The sequence below is a fragment of the Merops nubicus genome, unplaced genomic scaffold, assembly GCF_000691845.1.
Source record: "Merops nubicus isolate BGI_N331 unplaced genomic scaffold, ASM69184v1 scaffold18775, whole genome shotgun sequence".
In the NCBI taxonomy this organism is placed as follows: Eukaryota; Metazoa; Chordata; class Aves; order Coraciiformes; family Meropidae; genus Merops; species Merops nubicus.
The window spans coordinates 17,839-38,444 of record NW_008611820.1 but is presented as its reverse complement, the minus strand read 5'-3'; the positions used below and the strand labels follow the sequence as shown (position 1 = coordinate 38,444).

At 38.2% G+C, this 20,606-nt stretch overlaps 1 protein-coding gene across 1 annotated transcript in view; it reads right to left on the bottom strand.

The window, feature by feature from the left end:
* VAT1L (vesicle amine transport 1-like) overlaps window positions 1-20,606 on the bottom strand; it is a gene marked incomplete at its 5' end in the record, with an annotated part of 48,053 nt that overhangs the window by 15,524 nt on the left and 11,923 nt on the right. Inside the window, 4 exons of the mRNA XM_008941354.1 lie at window positions 12,480-12,674; window positions 14,367-14,422; window positions 15,596-15,699; window positions 17,475-17,617. Coding sequence (XP_008939602.1) covers window positions 12,480-12,674; window positions 14,367-14,422; window positions 15,596-15,699; window positions 17,475-17,617 — 498 coding nt within the window. The remainder of the gene's footprint in view (window positions 1-12,479; window positions 12,675-14,366; window positions 14,423-15,595; window positions 15,700-17,474; window positions 17,618-20,606) is intronic.

Sequence of the window (20,606 nt, the reverse complement as noted above, 5' to 3'; positions counted from 1 at the left end):
GCACACATTTTGCTAGCTCTGGGCTAACGTAGGCTTAACTGTAGGAACTCTTGGACTTAGCAGGAAGTTTCCTTTAAATTAAAGGAAAAGATTTAGTGGTGTTAGTTCTGCAAATGAATTCAAAGGTTATGCCCTTTTTCCTCAGGAAGGTTTAAGACCTTTAGGACATGTTACCCAGCACATAACCATAGCACATAATAGAAAAAAAACCCTCAAGTTCTTCTCCTGGTTGTCAGTATTAGGTAATGGCAGGGCAGTCACTTTTACACAACCTTTACTCTATTAAACTGAATGCACTTAAAGTTATGGAGCTATCTGTGATGTGTGAGGCTTTATTTCTAATAGATATGGCCTACATTTTCACATGTGTGAACTTCAATACCACAATCCAAAGCCTGGACTGATATTCAAACTAGCATATTAGCTAAAAACAAAACAGTGGAAAAGTAAGTTGCTCATTTGGATCTTAAATTACATTGCTTCATTTTTGAATTGTTTTCTCTGAGTCAGTGAACATAACATACAGCTTTGCTCTACAAAATATCTTTGTGCTCAGTCATTCACAGCAGGCTAATATATAGGAACCTTTTAGTATTGGCAATTTATGTACTTTGCTGCCTTGGTGTTAATTTGTATCATTATCTGTAATGAGAAATAATATAATTCCTAAACTGCAGTACGGCATAAAACTCCCCATTATCACATTATATTTGGATTATATTATGCTAAGAGATGTCTTTATGCTCAAGAAAAATCTTACTTCTAAAAGTCATCTCTATTTAAATGATTGAAAAGCATATGAGCCATTTTCATTAGGTAAGAACGCTTATCTTGATTAATAATTCTCATACACTAGAATGAAGTGTTATTTTGTATACAATCATTGCATTTTGTTCAGGGTAAAATTACATAAACCTCAAAAGTAAGCTTCCTTCCAACTAAAGTTTCCCACTATACTTAGTGTGATTAAATTCTCCTGTACTATGTATTAATGTTTTAAAATGTGATAACATCACGTTAAAAGTCACATGACAGGGAATTTTGGTTAATTGGAAAAAAATTAAATTCCAAATCAGAACAGCCTAATAATCAGGTGGCATCAGAGCAGAGCTGTGCATAGTGTGTGCTAAGTGCCCATGACAAACTTCTACAGCCTTTGGGAAAATGGCAGGAGTCCCTTGGTGGACTTCAAGAGCGGGCTTAAAGCAGAGTCTGGAAGATGTTTCCACTGACTGGGATATTCATTCTCTTGCTCTCTACAGAGTAATGAATTATGATGGTTCAGTAACGGACCTCAGGGTGGGTAAGGTAGGACTCAAACTCTGGAATATATGGACTCGTGAAGTTTAATATTCAGCTGTCCTTCCTAATGGCAATCAATACCAACAATGGATCATCTGGTTAATATGTAGAAGATTATCTGCATAAAACTACAAAATTGTCTTACCTACAAGTCAGATAAAGACAGTAAGTGCATTTTTGGGGGATATCAGCAAAGCTGTAGGAACCTGAACACAAAACTTGTGTCACCTTTGGAATAAAGAGAATCTAGTAAACTAATTAGACTATTAGTATGAAAGTTAAAAAAAAAAAAAAAATACACAACACCCAGGTGATTAATTTTGTGCTACTACTTACAAGATTTCCAAAAATTATACCATCCTGCCAAAACCAGTCATCAACATGATTAGCTGCTAAGAGACAAACTTGGTTTTTCTGATGGAACTAATAATTTACTACTTCTTTGGCTATTGTTACAGTGATAAGCAGATCCCAGAGGAAGAGCCTGAATGTTCATTTTAGAAAGGCATTTCTAAAACAAACGGGCCAAATCAATTTCATTTACCAGAGTTCTGTGTCTATTAACAACTAAAAATCCTTCTGCCATGACTAAATATCTTAGGTCAAGATGTTACCTCCTTATAGGCCAAGAACCCAAAAATCCCCGAAAGCTGAAAAATGGGAGCTAGAATATAGAGCAGAAATGCTGAAGGTGACTATCTAATTTACTAGTGTTTCTCACCACAGCAGTTCTGCAGCCTCTGACAGCATTTCATTCCCTTCTGCCCACTGGCAGTCACAGAACGTGGCCACAGGGACCAGAACTGCCCATGTAGCATCATTTAGACAAATTTAACCTATCACATTTAAACAGAGAGGAATATTTTCCTTATTCTTATCTCCCATTCCCTTTTAATTCTTTTCCTTAGATAGCTTTCTAGGCATTCACTAATTAATGAAGTATAAGACTCACAGATTATAGCCAGGAAAAAAAAACAAAACCAAACAACAAAACAAACCAAAACCACGCACCACCAAAACTACTAGTCTGATTTTTTTCAAAACAGAGGCCAAAACCTCTTCCAAAATCATCAGGGATCTCATCCCAGTCTGAAAATGGGAAGGTTTCAAAGGCAGGAGGCATCCAAATTATTTGTATTCCTTACATGTCTGGCACAATACAGATGAGATCTCTCAGCTCTCTCAACATCATGTAGATTTCATTATTTTTATCTCAGTTTAAAAAATTCTTAGCATTTGGGAAAATAGGTCTTTTTAAATTAGAACTGAGACTAAAAAGATTTCTGAGAGAATGAAAACAATCACTAGGAATTTTCAACACAAATCTCAGATCTCTCCATGATACCCTGGGAGAAAAGCTGAATTTCACACATTAGCCATCCCTGCCAGTTCAGCTAGAACAACTGAGAGCTTTCTTTCCAAACCAGTCAACTAATTAACAAAGAAGCATGAGCGGAAATTTTTTGACACAGAGGTGTCAAATTTTGTAACAAGAGGGAAAAATCAAAGTTCTATTCACAGGCTCTGTGGCTTAAACTTCACACCACTAACAGCGCAAGAATGAAATAGCATCTAAATGTGTCTTTTAGTTAACTAACTAAAAGTTTCTAATATTTCCTTTTAGTACATGCTATTTATCTAGTGTTTTTAATTTAGGGCATCCAATAGTTATTTCTCTGAGTGACAAAAAACTTTCACTGTTCCAAATCTTAAGAGGTCCTTGCCAGCTGGTGGTACTACCAACTTCGTGGAACAGGAGATAAAGTAAACTTTCCTGTTAAAATCAATTTAAAATGATTCCTGCTTTTTGCTGGTGGATTTAATGTACTGGCATATATTTAATCAACCTGCACGCCAGACTGGAAGACAGGCAGATATTTTGCTGCACTGTCAGGCAGAAATAAAAAGGAATGGATTGAAGCATGTTTGGATCAAGGGTATAAAGCTAAGTAGCTTTTGTTCTCTAACACTTCATGAAAGGTCTAGAAATTGTTTTTGCATAGGGAAATGACTCCTTAAAACCCTATTTTCCTGACTCTTGAGAACAGCTTAAATTATACGACACAAATAAAGTGTAAAACAAATGTGTTAAGAGTTGAACATTCAAGATAAACATAGGATAAATATATTCTGTCTCCAGGAGTTAAACACACACATTGGTGTTTTTAAACGTGTCACTAAAGTCCAAGGTATATCCCCTCTGCTTGGGAGAAGCTCTCCCTAACTAGGTCTCTGGTTATTTGCTTGCATGGGCACAGTATCACCATAGCAGTTCGATACATAAGGAATGTGTGCCAATTTATTACTGAAAAGGCAGCTAATATATTTCAGTAAGCAGACTACTCCTGTAAAATACTCCTTCTTCACAGTAATTAATCAGCAGCTTGCTCCATATAACAGGTTTGCTCTTATTTTTTTCTACTACATGACAAGCCAGTTTTTCCTATATACAATCTCCTGTTGCTAATTTAATTAACTGGAAGCACGTGACTCGTTTATCTTTAATAGTGCACACTTTCTTGAGTGGAATCTATCAAGGCTCCCTATATTACTTTTCTGCCCGTTTCCCCCTGCCCTCACACTATCCACCAGGAACCAAGTCTACATGTTGTTTTCCTTTGGCTTGCAGTTACAGAAAGCCATTATCTCTGTGGCACACAAGGGCAAATAGAAGTGACAATCTGTCCTGACCCAGAAATATGTATCATGACTCACCACTGCACTTTCAACTTCCAGTGTCTCATGCCTTCTAGAGAAGTATTTTCTGCCTATGTATCTCCATAACTAATTAATTCTTAGCAGAGTGCTTACTGAGTAGATTAGAAAAGTGCTGTAGCTGCAGGCTGTATTTATGTTAATTGTGAGAGGTTTAGTCTCACACTAGTCAGCTTCTAACCTTTGTAACAACATTTGAACACAGAATCAATGCTCATCAAAAATATTGCCAAAACACTTTTCCATGTCTGCTACTTCATTCCAAAACATTAAGATGCCATTCCCCTGAAATGCACCAGCTGACTGAAATTTGGTAGATCATGTGCCACTCTGAGATTAGAGCCCCCAATAAATGCACTGCCTCACAGAGATGCTGAGACACAGCCCAGGAGCCTGGCTCTTAGAGGCCAGAACTGGCAATTTAGCACTAACGTGCTGCATGACACCAGGCAAGGGAAGATCTCCACCGTCCCTTTTGCTATTTATCTGTTAAATTAGTATTATAGCATGAACATTCTCCGCATGCACAGAGGAACATTCTGAAGACCCTAGATGACAAAATTGTTTAAACACAAGTATTTAACTGCCAGGCTAGACAAAACAAGCTACATTTCAGAAGCTGTAAAGAAAATAAAAGAAAGCACACAGCTCAAATAAATTACTTGTCTAATTAAATCCCATTCATGTAGCTTCAATTTCATGCAGTGTTTAAAAATAATATATAGTAATTGAAAATAATAGACTTCTGCTTACATACTTAACAAGTTTAAGTCCGAGTTTCCTAACCCAGCTCATTTACCCAGCCTGATTTTGTGGTAATCATCACTAATGTCATGTATCTGAGGTCTTATTATGGAGCCACAGGGTCTATATCTAAGTCTCATCTCATTTCTTTCTATCTTGCTCTTTTAATAAAATCATAATCACATTAACTGTCATCAATAGCGTGTGAAGCCAAAAAGACTGCTGGGTTATGCCATCACTTACTGACACAGGTAGGAAGGGTGGAATGAATTATTAAGTAATGTGAAGTCCTGTTAAACCACATTAAATGGGAAAGAAATGTAAATGAAAATATACAGGCATTTAACAGGAACTTAATTCATGTAAGAGCAGAAAGGATCCCATAATCAGGATCAGGTAAGCATTTCGTGTATGTGGTTGGGGGGGGACCACAATACCTAATTAATCTCCAGTGCTTTCAGGGTATATTTTATCCCCCTATGCATAGAGCACCAAAATTATTTGGAGTTTTAAGTATTAATTGCTTCAGATAAGCATCTTGGGAAAAATTCTTTACAAGGCCTTTATTAATAATCACCTTACTTGTGGCTCTGTTCTCATTCATTTAGAACTTGTGTTCATTACATTTAATGTTAATGAGATAAGATTCAAGTGGAATAGCCTTCCCCTTGCTATCCGCAGGACCTGAACAGTATTTTGGCCTATAACTGTGTATAATTTGACCGTGAACACAGAAGCTGCCCTGAATTACTCAGGTTTTGATTCTCAGTCTGCTTTCCCCACACCTGCTTTTTCAAACCTGTTCCATCAGTGAGAGATGCTCCTTGCATTTTTGCACGCTTTGATATCTACTTGAAGCTTGTATCAAACTTGTGTTAGACTTGTTTGTATACAAAGAAGCAATGGTGATGTACAGATAAAACATTTACATTTTCTTTGAACTACAGATGTTTAGTTTTTACAGTCAAAGGGAACAGAATCTCACACATAAGAACAAAGAGAGTTCTAAGGCAGTATCACAGGACAGTATATATGCAGAACTAGTATCTGCAAATCAGGACAGCAGTTCATGAGCAACTGCAGATGAGGTACTGTTAAAGAAACACTTGCAGCATCCAAAGAAGCAGTCTCTGCACTGCAATTCTAGAGGAGCAATCGTAGCAAAAGAGACACCAATATATTTGTGGGAGTTTTCACACAATTAGTTGTTTCCCTCTTTCTGTAATGTTCTACTGCAAAGTAAATTGTTTTCTGCTTAGAAAAAAAAAAATCCTTTTCTGTATTTCAGGGTGGGTTATTACTTTGGTTATAAATGAACTTCTACTTTTATCACGTTACTCTAGATTGTTTTGCATACCTTGAAGAATAAATACAGGTTCTAAATGCTATAGAAGCCATTTGACTTCAAAAATGGTGTATTTCATTCATCTGAAGGATCTATTTTCATCAAGCAGAAAAGAGAAAAACGTGCACATACCATTACTATGCTATCACTTAAAATAAGATATAAAATGGCATTTAGTATCCATGAGGATATACCAGCCCCATCTGACATTACTAATTGCCCTCTTACTATGTTAAAAGTAATGAATGGGTCAATTTTCTCTATGTCTTTACTGTAGTAATACATGAAAGGCTTGTTGCCCTAAAGCTAAGATCAGTGAAAGCATGAATAGCTTTTTATGAAACTAAAGTCTCTGCTTTTAGGGGTTCACTGTTACTGTTCTGCTACCACGGGTTTAAGACTTCCTGTCCTCTTGCCCCAAGTAATGCTGGTATCCAAAAGGGTGCACTGAGATGATAATTTATGTTTGAGGATAAGTTCAGTGGAAAAAAAACCCAATCATGTTTACAGTACCTGAATCCTTGGAAGGAAACAGCAATGCTAAACCAGACACGCTGGGATGGTTCTGCCCTCCCCAAAACATGCAATAAGTTCTGCATGGAAAGCCTTCCCTTGTCCGGGTCTGGTTACTGGGCTGCAGCTGCACAAGGCTGTGATCTTAGACGTGAGGTTTCTACTGCTTCCCTTTGCGTGCTACTAACGTTGAAAGCTAACACAGAGAACAGAAAGTATGTGAGAGCAGCAACAAAAGAGAAATGCTTATTTTAAAGGAAACGACTGGATCACCAAGTATTCTATGATCTTACTATAATGGGAGCAGTTACACTGCACTCCTTTAGGGATAGCTTCTCAAACATAGCTTGGTTTTTCCTTAGCAGTTTACTACAGAGAAAAGCTCTGGCTTCGAGACAAGGAAATCTCACTTATATAAGAATTGTATTTACAGCTAGATCTGCAATATCTCACATTTTTTCAGCCAAAAGACCCCCAAACAAACAGTGACTGATAGTGCAGTGATCCTTACAAACTAAATAAATGTGCAGGGCTCTTTCCAGTCCAAAATATTCTGTGCATTGACCACGAGGCATGCTCATTTGAGTCCCCTGATACTCATGTCAAGTTTCACAGGGTTTGATTCATAAGTGTATTTAGTGCCTTGATTACACTGATTTCACTCACTGCTGAGTGCCACAGCATATTCCTGGGTCTGGGCGACAGTTACATGAGGAGTTCTAAAGACATTGTTACATTATCACTGCAAAACTATGATGTAGGGTGACGTTCAGTGCCTACTGTAAGCTACCCACCTGATCTTGTAATATTATCGGATTATCCTCTTACTTTTTAAGCGTAAAGAGCAACCCTATTCCACAGGTTTCACTACTTCATCATTCTTACTGGCAACACAGGTCTTTGATACTACTATTGCTATGCAAAAGTGCACTCTAAGTCATTTGAGAGGCAAGAATGCAATGAACATTCCTTTGGTACACAACACAGATCTGTAGTCAGGATGTTCTTCTTCCATAATCTTACTGCTCAACCACATGGACCAAAATAGCCCAAGTCTGAAAGCTTTCTGACATACTGAAAGTCCTTCTTGAGACAGGTAGTTTAGCATGAGGGAATGGGGCTGACAGGTATTTTGATGACATGAACCATGTCTTGCACTGTCACTTTCCCAACTGGCAGTTCCCATGCAAGAAACAGTGAGTTTTGTTTAACATGCTATCAGTGCTACTTTTAACTGCTGTAAATCACCAAAGGAGGTGCAGATGAGTTCTGTGTCACTGACACATTCTACCTTGAGTGTGTATTTTCTTTTGCAATTATAAAAAGCTGAAGAAAACTGAACTGTAGCAGAGAAGTGCAACATGCACATTTTTATTCAACACACTAGGTTATTTTGAGAACTTTGTTTTCATCCTGCTTAATAATTGAGTACTGTCTACTGTGTAAAGACAAAGACTCACAGACCCTCAGGAGAATGCCTATGCATAAATGGACGCTACAAATTAATCAGAACAAAGAGTGACTAACTGAAAATTAAGGATCAGATAAGTAGTTACTAACAAAGAAACAACCACAAAGCTCAAAAAATACTCACTGAATACTAATGCTGTTTTAAACTCTACTATATGTGATGAAATGCAATCTTACCAGACAATCAGCTTTTAACTACAGAACAGTATTTTAAGCATGCACCATCTACAAATTATCTTGTCTTTTAAACACTTGCACACAAATAGCTGCAAAATAGCAAGACATCTCGATAGCAGCTAATGTATTGCATGACTTCACTCATCTCATCATAAACAACTCCCCAGTTAGACATCCAAAGTATCTATGGATTTTGTTACTGTCTCTCTTAGTTAAATCTTTCTCACATTAATATTGTAAAATGTCTCTAATGGCCTGCTTGAGAACAGACCTGACTCGACGAGGATTTATGGATGTAAGTTTGAGATAAAAATTACCAACAAGCCAAGTTCTCAAGCCAATACCAACAGATAACACAGCAATACAAATAGTTTTGCTCCAGAGCAGTAGTCAGTAGTCAAGATCCTGATCTCCCCTGGCTCAGCAGTAATCTTGAAGCACTGAAGAAAATGCAGTCACTTCTAAATTTCCCTCCAGAATAAATTCTGTCCCACTTTCTCTTCAGTCAATTGGTAAACACGTTTAAGCAGCCTGTACTGAAGAGGAAGGGCAATCTTCATCCTAAAACAAAGGCCAGTGAAACTAGGAGTTCTTCCAATGACTTCCATGGCCTTGGAATGAGGTCCAGAACACAGATAAATTAGGACACCAGAAGGGATTAGAATCAGAATCATCTTGCTGACACTCAGACAAATCTTCATTGTTCAACAGGAATAGTATCAAGCTAAGTCAGTCTACTAATTTCTGAGCCCTGCTATCTTGAATATTATTTGACAATCAACTAGACATCACTTCACATACACTACATGATAGGCAAATAGGAGTCTAGTAACCCTCTCTAAATCCTGTATTACTGCCACTTGAAACACTTTAAAATGCAAAAATCTCACTGCAATTACAATAGTCTATAATCAGGATATTCTTTTAAATTCAAACTGTGTGCTCCTGCAGAAAGTATTAAGATATAAATGCTCTTCAAGGAACCATACCAGGCTTTTAGAAAATGAAGTCTTTTTCACACAGTTCATAGAGATCTAATAAAACAGACTCAAAACCCTTCCTCCCCAAGCACTAGAACAAAAAGCCCCCAATTCTGGGACTATCATGGAAGAATGTGGTCTTGTAGCAATTAGCATGAGGCAGCAAAGGAGAACACCACCACAGATGCAGCTCATTGTCTTCCAGACTGCAAAGATGCTTTTCAGCCCTGATACACAGGTAGCTATTACAACTGGTACAGGAATGAAGAGATAAGTATTTCTACTGTTACACAGTTTTGGAAAATAACAGCTGTCTTCTGTGTTGGCTTTAGAGAATCTGCATTAATTTGTGAACTCCTATTTGCACAAAGAAGTGACACAGGAAGAGAAATGCAGATGCAGAGTGAATAAAGCAAGCTGAAGGGATATGCTGGGGGCATGCCTTTCTTACGTAGATCAAAACTTTTATGTATGTAATGATACCTTCAGGTATTTAACATCAAACATCTAGAAAGGTGGCTCACGTTTAAGGCTCCTGTAAGATCTTTCCTTAGAATACTTTAATTTTGAATGTCACCTACTGGGTTCCAGGTCATTTCCATGGCAAAATTACTAGTCAAAGGACAAATGGATTCTCCCATGAGCCTCTGGAGAGGGCGATGTTCTTCCATAGAAAACTACTCCATCATTCATTTCCAAATGCTGTACAGGCTGCCCATCTTTCTGCAACTCTCTAGTTAAACATATTTATTCTCAATGCTCTTATGGGTCAGAAAATTGCCACAGGAAACATCAAGAGTAAAAATTGGTCATATTGGTTTAGTCTCTAATAAAGACTACTGAGAATGGTTGAAAGGAAGTGGACATTAATTGAAAAACAGGCTTACTCAATAGAAAAATGAAAAGAAACCAAATGTCAGACTCTAAAGCTGGGAGATGTTAGAGCTATGGAGCTAAAAATAGAAACCTCCCAAAACAGAACAAAAATACATACCAACCTTTCTTCAGTCTGGTTCCATTTAGTCTTCAGCTACAACATGTTTTTCTGTGTATCGTATTAACTTGAGTCAGCCCTAAGTTATTTTTATACACACAAAAATACATCCCCAAAATACTAATGCCCTGAGTGAGTAGTATTTCAGTAATAGTTTGCAATTGATTAAGGACATTAAGGACACCTGTAGCACTGTTATATGCCTGAAGGTACTAGCCAGACATTTCCTTTATAAATTACCAGCTAGCTCATGGAAAGTGAGCAGGCATGATAAATGAGCTATAGTTTTCTAGACTGTGCTTTTTAACAGATGTATTTACACATTTCAAAACCTACCGGTAGGAATGGTGCATGTTACTGCCAAATGTTAGCTGAAATGTTACCAAACAGAAGTCTCCCAACAAATTCCCATCACATTGGCTATTAAGATCAGCCTGCCACATGTAATTTTTGTGTTATGTATGTCCTTGATCAAGATTTTAAGCTATTGATACTATTCTAATTAACCTTTTCTGACCAACACATGAAAAGTCCATATTTGCACGAACAAAGAAACTGCAGAATTTCTATCTAGAGACCTGTGCCACTTAAATTGTAGAAATACTTCATAAGCTTATTTAATAAGTAAAAAAACCCACCCCACATCAAAAGCCTAAATCTGATCCCATTTCTATATTACCCTGCCCTTCAAAGGACACTCCCCTGCAGAGGATTTTGCCTTGCCTGAGCCAGCTGCTCTTTATCACAGTATCTGATTTCCCTGGAGGAGTTCGATGGTGAGAATTAGCCACTCCCATGCCACGGGCTGCTAAAATTCAGAGGTGTTACCAACTTGCTACCAGTGAGGCCTCAGACAGACATTTCAGAGAAACAGGAAGAGATTCCTGGGGAAGTTATCATTCCTCTCTGTTTTGCTGGAGACAACTGGAGCTCACATCATGCTGGGCTGGTTTCATCTGCTGTACCACATAAAGCAGCATATTGGGCTACACTGGGGCAGATGTAGCAATAGCATGGACAGACATATAGCTCCCACATTAACACAACCTAAGGCAGCACACACCTTGTCATACAAGGAGGCTAGGGCATGTACAAGCCCCAGCAAACATGCAGTGCATCCTGCTCTAAGAGCTGCCACAGGCTGCAGAGTCCCACCATGCAGTTGGGATATCTCATTTGTGACCATGACACTGGTCATGCTGTAATGCCACCTGAATAATGAGCAACATGCTGGGCTCAAAACCCTGCCCAGAAGACAATCTTAATGCAATACAATATTCATAATGTTTTATGTCTGATTACTGTTTCCTCACAGATACATGGTAATACCATAATAATAATGTGTTCAGACTGACAGAATCTTGGCACAGCACCTTCTGAGTAGCAATTGTCACAAGGACACAGCCCCAATCCACATTCTGCAAAGCTCCTACAGGTTGTGCATCTGAGTGAAGTGTCAGGCTCAGTGCACTTCAAATACAGAAAACACAAACATTAATCTAGGGTTGCTGCTCTAATTATGCTGTTTCTTTATATGTTAAAGTCTGTACACACCTCCAAAAATACCTGGATTCATTTACCAGCATCTTAAGTATGAAAGTTGCAGCAACAGTGCTTTGGTAAAGGGGCTTACAGTTTCCCAAGCTATTATCAGATTAGTTTCTTTACACATCTTTAAGGAGAGATGAGCAGTTAGAAGGAAAAGAACCACCAAAAAACACCCACTCCACAAATGTTAACTTACATTAAAAGTGATTTCTGATTTGACTGCCTGCAACACATTTTCAAGTAACTTCCTGAAAACCTCCAGTTTTCCAAGGTTTGCTAGCACAAATATGATACTGAAACTAAAGCTTATTTATTAGGTCTTTTCCTCAGAATAGTTTTTGAGCTGTTGTCAATCATGAAGTCTGCATTTCATGCCACACTTGTTAGTCACATGATTCTTGTACTTAGGAAACAGAAAAAATTTTCTAATATTAAACAAAAACACAACTACTGTCAGTATTTTCAAGAACTTTGCACAGAGCATTTCAGACTCTGGAAATATTTATTAGAGAAATGTGTAGATAACTCTGGATGATGGAATTTCTGAACAGCAAGGGCTTTGGAGACAACTTGTGCACAAAGAGATAAGCACAATACATTAATAACTAAAAAACATATAGAAATAAAAGTAGATTTAAATAAGTGCGTATATTTCATTAATTTCAAAACAGAGACAGAAATTTACTCCTACCTCTTCCAAAGCCCACAATGAATCAACCACAGGCTTGATCTTCTTACTGTTATATAGATTTAGGAGTTTGTCCATCACGCTCTTGATCAGGGCACCTCGATTCTGTTTGAAAAGTAGATTCAACAGGGAAAATCCAGCAATGACTTTGTTCTCCTCGTACAGCTTGATAGGATTTACTTTCTCAACCTGCCACCACTGGAAAGCAATAAACAACAGCAGGGTTAGAAAAACGTTTTTCAAGAAATGTACAGAAGACTTCACAAGAAAACTGTCTGGGCAGATGTGATACACGACTCATCTGTCAGATCTGAAGCAATAGCCAAGAGAAGCAGCAAGGATTTTATTTAAGGAAGAGGCAAAAAGTACATGACTGACTGACACAGAAATAAAACAGACTTGGATTGCATGAGATTAGGGGCTTAGTGAACAGATCTGGCTTTAGGACATGGGTCTAGAAGTAAGGAATTTGGGCCTCCCTTCTTACTTCTCCTATCCTCCTCTGTTACCTCAAGAGAACCATGCAAGCTTCTCAAACACCTGCAAGCAATTCTTGATTCTTCTCTCTAAACCAAGGAAACGATGCACTGCTTATGAGCTTCTATTTCCTTTTCACCCATTATTATGTTTCTGATATTTGAACAAGCCTCGTAATATCTAATGAAATTATTTTATCTCATTTAGCTCAAGAACATCCTTGAGACTGAGACACCACTTCCTAGCAAGTTTTATTTGAATCGGTCAGTTTTTAATTAAAATTTTCATACAATTTTGATGAGTTAATTTTGCAGTATAATTACATAAAGAAATTAGTTATTCTTTCATACAAAAATTATATGCTGTTTTATTAATTTATTCATATTTATTGAGTCAATAAATACCAGTACTATCTGAAAAACACTTCAGTTGAAATTTGTTTTCATCGGGCCAACCTACCCTACAAATGACACAGCTATATTAACAAAAAGGCTGCATAGTAAAGATTATCTTGTTTCAGTTCACAAACACATGACAATGACGAAGATTGTGCCACTACAGCCATTAAGAAAATGTAGGAGGCAAAGAACAGCTTCTTGCTACAGTCTTTGATTTATCTTGTTTTCAACTACACAGAGACTTTTGAAGCTAATTTCTCCTGGGAAGGGGTTGTTGCTGGAAGCTCTAAATGAGCTCTTGGCAGAAAGATCATATGATAGATCTTCTCCCTCCGTTTTTCTTGTCTGAAGGAATCACTTTCACTCCTGGTTAACTTATTTCTTGCTAGCAGTTTATTTGATAAATTTGTTCTTTTTGTGATCTCTAGGATTTCTGAGCAGATTCTTGATGTAAGCTGAAGAAAAGGGTCTAACGTTTGAATTTTGGATGTGTTGACATCAATTAGGAAACAAATGCAATGTCATGTTCTCTGATGTCACTTGAAATTAACATGGAGGACTAAAAAATGCATTTCTGGTTGGAACTTCTGAAAAGCTGGAAATGACTGGACACAAGCCACATCTTAAGAGATATCTCCTTTCATCTCCTCTTTAATTCCCTGCACTGTTCTGACAGTGTTTTCACATACGAGGAACCTACAGGGTAGAGTTATCCATATCCATGGATAGGATATTCTGCCATAAGCAGATAAATACTGCAGTCTAACTTAAACTTAGCTGATAAGAGATACATCTGACAGCTAACAACGTAAATATGCATTGCACACAGATCCAATTCCTGTCCAGCTGTCCCACCAGAAGAAAACATGGCAGAGCACACTGCAGCCAGAAAAACGCTCTTCAGAAACATCGGCGGTAACAACTTGGGAGAGATAAACAACAATGATAAAGATGAAAATGCCACAGGAAAGACTGGTTAGGGGAAAGAGCAGAATCACAGCACTAGGACACTTACTGATTTTGCAAAACTGAAGAAGCTTTTTGTCTCCCCAGTAACCATGTTAGATGAACCTGTAAAAGACAAGTACATTCACATGCAACTTATTACATGCTGACAAGCAGGCCATTTATTATATGCAAAATTCTTTCCATAATTCATACTTAAGAAAAAAAAATTCCCCAGGTTTAAAAGGGATTAGTAGACATGCTTTGAGAAAAAATAACAATGAGCCCAAGCTGACTGAGCCCTACAAGGTTATAGGTATCCTGAGATGACAAAAACAATTTATCAAATCTTGCAAAAGCAGGACTGGGTCAGGTGCTACTAGGCATCTTGACACCAAAGAACTTCTACAACTCTCTCCTTCTCTGCAGTTGAAATGCCCCTTGTTTCTCACACTGTTATTTAGCAGCAATCACCACGCAGGTGTCCCTTCTCTGTACTCCAGCTACCTGTGTGAATATACACTACGACCTGTTTAGAGACGTAATGGCAAGTCACCACGTTGTGGTCTTGGGCCAGGTGAAAGCCCAGGAAGCAGGTATGCTTATCCATGGTGCCACTGCACCTTTCACTGCAATACAGATCTAGTCTTCATTTCAAAAATTTAGCAATCCCTTCAGCTGTCCTCCCACAGAAGCTTGGCCTGCTTCATTGACAGACAACATGGCAACTGGCAGAACTGCAGGAAAGACACACTCAGCTCAGTATGTGGAGCAGTCCACGCTCATCACTGGAAATCTGTGAGAAGAACGCTGGGCTTGAATTCCTCAAAGTCACGTCAGATAAAACTGATAGCATTCTTCCTGAAACTTTACCCCAACTTCCCTCTCACAAGAGCTATGTGACAGTTTCCTTGGCCACACTGATTCCTATGGTATGCAGAATGAGAGATCCAAGCTTTCTCTTACACTTCTCATGCACCACCCAACAATGTTTAACAATCTGAAGCATATTCAGCTTCACTTTTAGATTTTAAATTTTTTTTAAGAGTTTCTTTGTATTACTTTTCACTTTTAGATTTTAAATTTTTTTTTTTTTAAGAGTTTCTTTGTATTACCTATAGTCTCTCAATACTTTAGTCCATGGTCAGCTTCATAAGATCCTTGACTGGAAATGGTCAAATTGAGAAAGTATAACATGGTGGCCTCCAGTTCTGGGAGGAGTGGCATGGGTGATTTTAAGAGATTTTAAGCTTTGCAAAGCTTTAGTTTTTAAATATATACCTGTCTTTTTCCACTTACCATATAAAATGTAAGTCCCAAGTGGTTTGAGAAGACTGAGGCCTTTTCCAGTATTTTCTCCACAAAGACAGTCCAAAACAATATCTACTCCATCTGTCGAGATTCTAAAAAGCAAGAAAGAAATCTCACTTTGCAGTAAGCCCCACAGGACTGGTCAGCCAGCATGATACAGGCTGGTTGTTAACATAACTCTAACCTTTTCCAGGTACGTTAGAAAGGACTCTAAGGCTGAGGCTTTCACTACATGAAAACCTTCTCCTCGTCCAAAGACAATTCAGATCCATTTAGTGCTGGAATGCAACCCACAGCTTTCAGGCTTAAAAGAGTGGGAAATCAGCTTGTTCCCTTTGTTTGGAGGCCCTTCAGTAGAGTTATATTATCAAAAAACATGTGATAGATATAAAATTCTTTCTGAGTGAATTCAAATGTCAGAGAATGTCTTTTTTTTTGTCAATGAATGTTATATAGAAAAGGGACATTTTTGTTATTCACAGCATCTTATTCTTTTTCTGAATAAGGAAACAGATCTTCTTATTCTAGCTCTTCTCAAATAAAATGATGTCCTGATAAAAGTTATATAAAGAGTCTTCTGTTTCAGACTTTGTATCAACCAGGCATCAGCAAAGAGTTAAATCAAGCGTAAAGAGAAGCCATCAAAAACTAGAAATACAGCTCTAAGGACACAATCAGGCCATATTATAGAAAGCAGAAACTATTTATACTGTTTCAATCAATAGTCCACATGTGTATAATTTTCCAATAAATAGCTTTGTGAATAAAATGTCAATATGATGCTGAAGAAGGAAAAAAACCACCCTGGTTTAGCTCTTTTCTCTCTGGCAAGACACCAGCCTGCAAAATTCCATCACTAGTTTGATCTAAATCTAATATTCTATCTCCTAAGCAAGTAAACAGCCCAAGCAGTAGTAAAATCTTGATTAATACTTAACAATTATGCGAAAACCTGGTGCAGACACTACAAGAAAATTGCAGCCTGGAGACTGTCAAAGGTTAGAGGTGTTCCTGAAGGCCCCCTGAGTCCTAGTAACCCTCGTACTAAAAGGCCTGCTGAGACTTGGCATGGCACTCTGAGGAAGGTGTAAATCTGAAGCTGGTCACTGTACTACCTTGGGGTGTCCCTTTGAGACATGTCTTGGTTTAGGCCCAGCTACATGATCTAGTATTTTGACAGATACAAGATGAAGGGAAAGCATTATGAACTGTCTGACAATTAAAATCAAAAATACATTTTTTACTAAGATTCTCTTATCAATTCTAAAGTTTTGCCACCTGTATCAACATCAATATCTAAAAGTTAGACAAACTGGAAGATGAAGTATTTGAAAGCATGTAAATAGAAACACACGTGATGACTTCAAAAGGCAACAGGATGATCCTAATCTGAACACAAACAAACATCATCTAAGGATTTGAAATTAAAAGAGAATCATGTGCTCTGATATCAATCCCTGGCAGAGGATAAAAATCTCAGGCAGATAGAAACTCACTAGAGAACTCCAAAATTTGGGTGACGTACAGATCCACTGAAAATATTTTGCACAGTGCATTACAGTGAGCATGCAGATAATAGAAAAATACATCCTTCTGTTAAGACCTTTCTTCTTTTTCACTTAGTTTGGTTTGCTCACAACAGATGTCCAAGTATGAACATGGACTAACAAAGCTTATATTGCTTATAAAGAAATAGGGAGATGCTTGCTGTCTTGTCCCTTGTCATAGACAGATGGAGTATTTGGAATAAACTACAGTTCCAAATCTCACAAATGTAAGCTCTTGCCATAAACATGCTCAGCCTGGTGTCTCTCGTAGTATTTTGCCAGATACTACACAACCCTTATTCAGGAAAATAAAAGATTACCTTTTTACTTCTTGAACATAGTCTGCATTTCTGTCAAACAGATGAGTTACCGAGTCTTTGATTGCTTCGTGTTTGAAAGATGAAGCTGTTCCAAAAACAGTAACATTGGGAATAGTTGAACAGAGCTGAGCGACGGCTTGACCCTGCAAACACATTATTATGTTAGTTCACTGGCATGGAAATTCAGACTTTGCAACTGCCAATTCACTCATGACACAGCAAAATCCAAGACCAAACATGAGCAAGGACTTCACAAACTAACTTCTTAGTACAATGCAGTTCAGCCACAGGAAAAATAAATATAATAAAATCAAAAGGATAGTCTGAAGACAAAGCAACTGCAGGGAAAAAAAAAAAGTAATTTAATGTATCAAAAATTGTACTGGAAAAGAGTTCTTGCTCTTTTAACATAGGCAGTGGTATTTAAGGGAGACAGTATTCACTTAGAAGGACCACCAAAACCAATTACTCACATAGTGTGTTTTCTTATGGTTTCACTGGGAGTTAGCAAGTTGATGCAACAAATGCTGCACAGTAAAGCAAGCCTGGCTTACCTCTTATTAATAACAATTATTACCAGTTATTCAAAAGGCAGGAGTAGCCTTGAGTCACACTAACAGGTCTGCTTAGGCCAGTGCCCCAACCTCAAGAATGCTCAACAGCAAAAAGGATAAAATTTCCTAGAGCACATATCTCTTGGTATATCCCTGCTGCAGCTGGGCAGGAATCCAGTGGAGTCGATCAGATGCTGTGTTGGTGTTTAGGTAGAATTTTGAGCATTAGAGAATTTGTGCATTCAAATGTCTGTACTTCAACTTTCCAGCTTCAGGCTCCAGAAGACTTTAACTCTTCTAAGTTTTAAGCACCCCATAAATGCTGAGCCACCTAGACTTCAAAAAAGGATCCTAAAGAGCTCATCTTTTTACAGCCCTAGGTTTTCTTTTACTCTTAACACACTAACAAATGGAAGATAGACTTTTGCTAGTCACATCCTGCCTCGTGTTGTAACCACATTATTCCACTGGAGCTAGCAATGTTACACAGACCTGCCCAGAGGCAAGAAATGGCACTAACATTCTAAAATAATGTCTGATAAAATTCAGCAGTTTTTCACTTATGTTTTCAGCAAAAAAAAATATTGTCATTTCTAAACTCTATGCAGGATCAGTAAAATCACCCATGGATTAACACATTTCTGTTCATCCCAACCAGAAAACCCAATTGTTAGTGTGTAAATACCAGTAACAGTGCTTGGGTTTTATCTACAGTAGACTAATTAGAGAGGCCTATGTACCCTGGGGGTCTTGGCATCCTCACAATATAATGTTGAATGTAATTGCTAGTGACAATCCTCTGAGCTGAGCATAGCAACAGAGGACAATATTATTCTCTATATACTATGGCATCCAGGAGTTTCAGATCGGTTTCCCACTGGATTATCAGTAAACAGCTCTGCAGCAGGCACAGTCTATGGGATTCTTTGGATGGGTACCCACAGACATAGAGAAGAGAGCAGGTGAAGAGATGTAGTCTCATTCTTACTTTAAACATGAGAAATGGAGTAGCACAGCAAATTGAACTACCCGTCTAACAGCTCAGGGAAACTCAGAGCAGGACCCAGGTATGAATGCTGATTCATAGCACAGTAATCCAGGTTCAAACATGAGTGACCTTTTCTTTTTAAAAATCATTCACTGTTTTCCTGGGTGGGAATCCCTGATCTCTTCAAAATCATAGGAAAATCCACTCCCAAGGGGCCTCACCTCACCAGATGCAATGTCTTCAGGGAGTACGAAACATTTCACTCTTCTCATACCTAATTTCTCTGTTACCTACAGACTCATTCTGAAGCCCAGGTTTTAGCCTCCACAAATATCCCAACACAAAATTACAAGGAAAAAAATAATCTGGATTGGGTCTCTCTCCTCTTCTTAATCATGTTCACTAGTAATCTTCTCTTCTTGCTTCCTGTATCCCCCAGAAAATCATCACCTACAGCAATTTAGATAAGTCAGTATTTTATAATGTATGCTAGTTGAGTGAAACTCTGGCATTATTGATCTATTCTTTGCATTTTCAAACTTAGGAAGATGAGGGATAATAAGTATATCCTAAATCAAAACCTCTGAATGTTTAAAAGGTCAAATATTAGAGTAGGAAGCATGTTGATTTTTATCCTGTAGAAGATGATTAACATTTAACAAACTGACAGTCAGATGAATAGGAGAAATGCAGAAAAAACCCAGGAGGTGCAAAATCTATTTTCCTTCTGACTCAAACTTGTTAGACACCCCTCCCTCCCCCCATAGAGATAAGCTTATCTAAAATCCCAGATCAGAATACTTTCCAGCTTTCTGTAGGTATTTAAAGCCTAAAACTGACTCATGTGACCACTACTTTTGTAACTGGATGAACATCACTGAAGAACTTAGATGCAATTCCACAAAGCATTCTTCTCCTCTACAGCTTTCTGAAGATCTTAATTTGATGGTTACTCGCACTTATTTTGTACAAAGTATTCTTAGTATTTGCATCTCAGAAATCTAGGTTTAAAGGCTGATATTAGACTTCTCATTGTTTCCCCACCAAAACAGGAGAATTGAACTCAACCTATGAACTCAAATATTTCACTAATTCCTGTGGAATTTGATTAAGCTACATAACAGCACTGTGGCTACACAAGTCACTCTTAAATCTGTCTTCTAATCCCTCAAGTCGTCCAGCTACCTCTGGATTAGTAGCTCGTGTTTAGAGGGCTACACATTTTAATTGCAAGTGCGAGGCCCCAGTGTTCAGAAGGTCCACAGTTCACAAAGGAAGCATGCACAAAAGGTTTTGCAGCTGGAAGGAAGAACATCCTCTTCCCAGGGCTGTGGATGGCCAGGCAGGGTACCCGTGAGGGCTCCTATCCTCCTGCACTCTCACCAGGAAGCACCCTTTGATCACAGAGGCACAGGAGCCCTGTCCTCTTCTGCATTCCAGAGCCATTCCCCTCCTAAAACCTGCTTTGTGGCAGAGACAGGAGGGCTTTCTGTCTCCTCCCTGCCCAGACAAAACCACTTTGTCTCTGCCACCAGCTCTCATGGTGGAGACCCCACGGATAAGGAAGCAGACACCCTGATATCAGAGAGA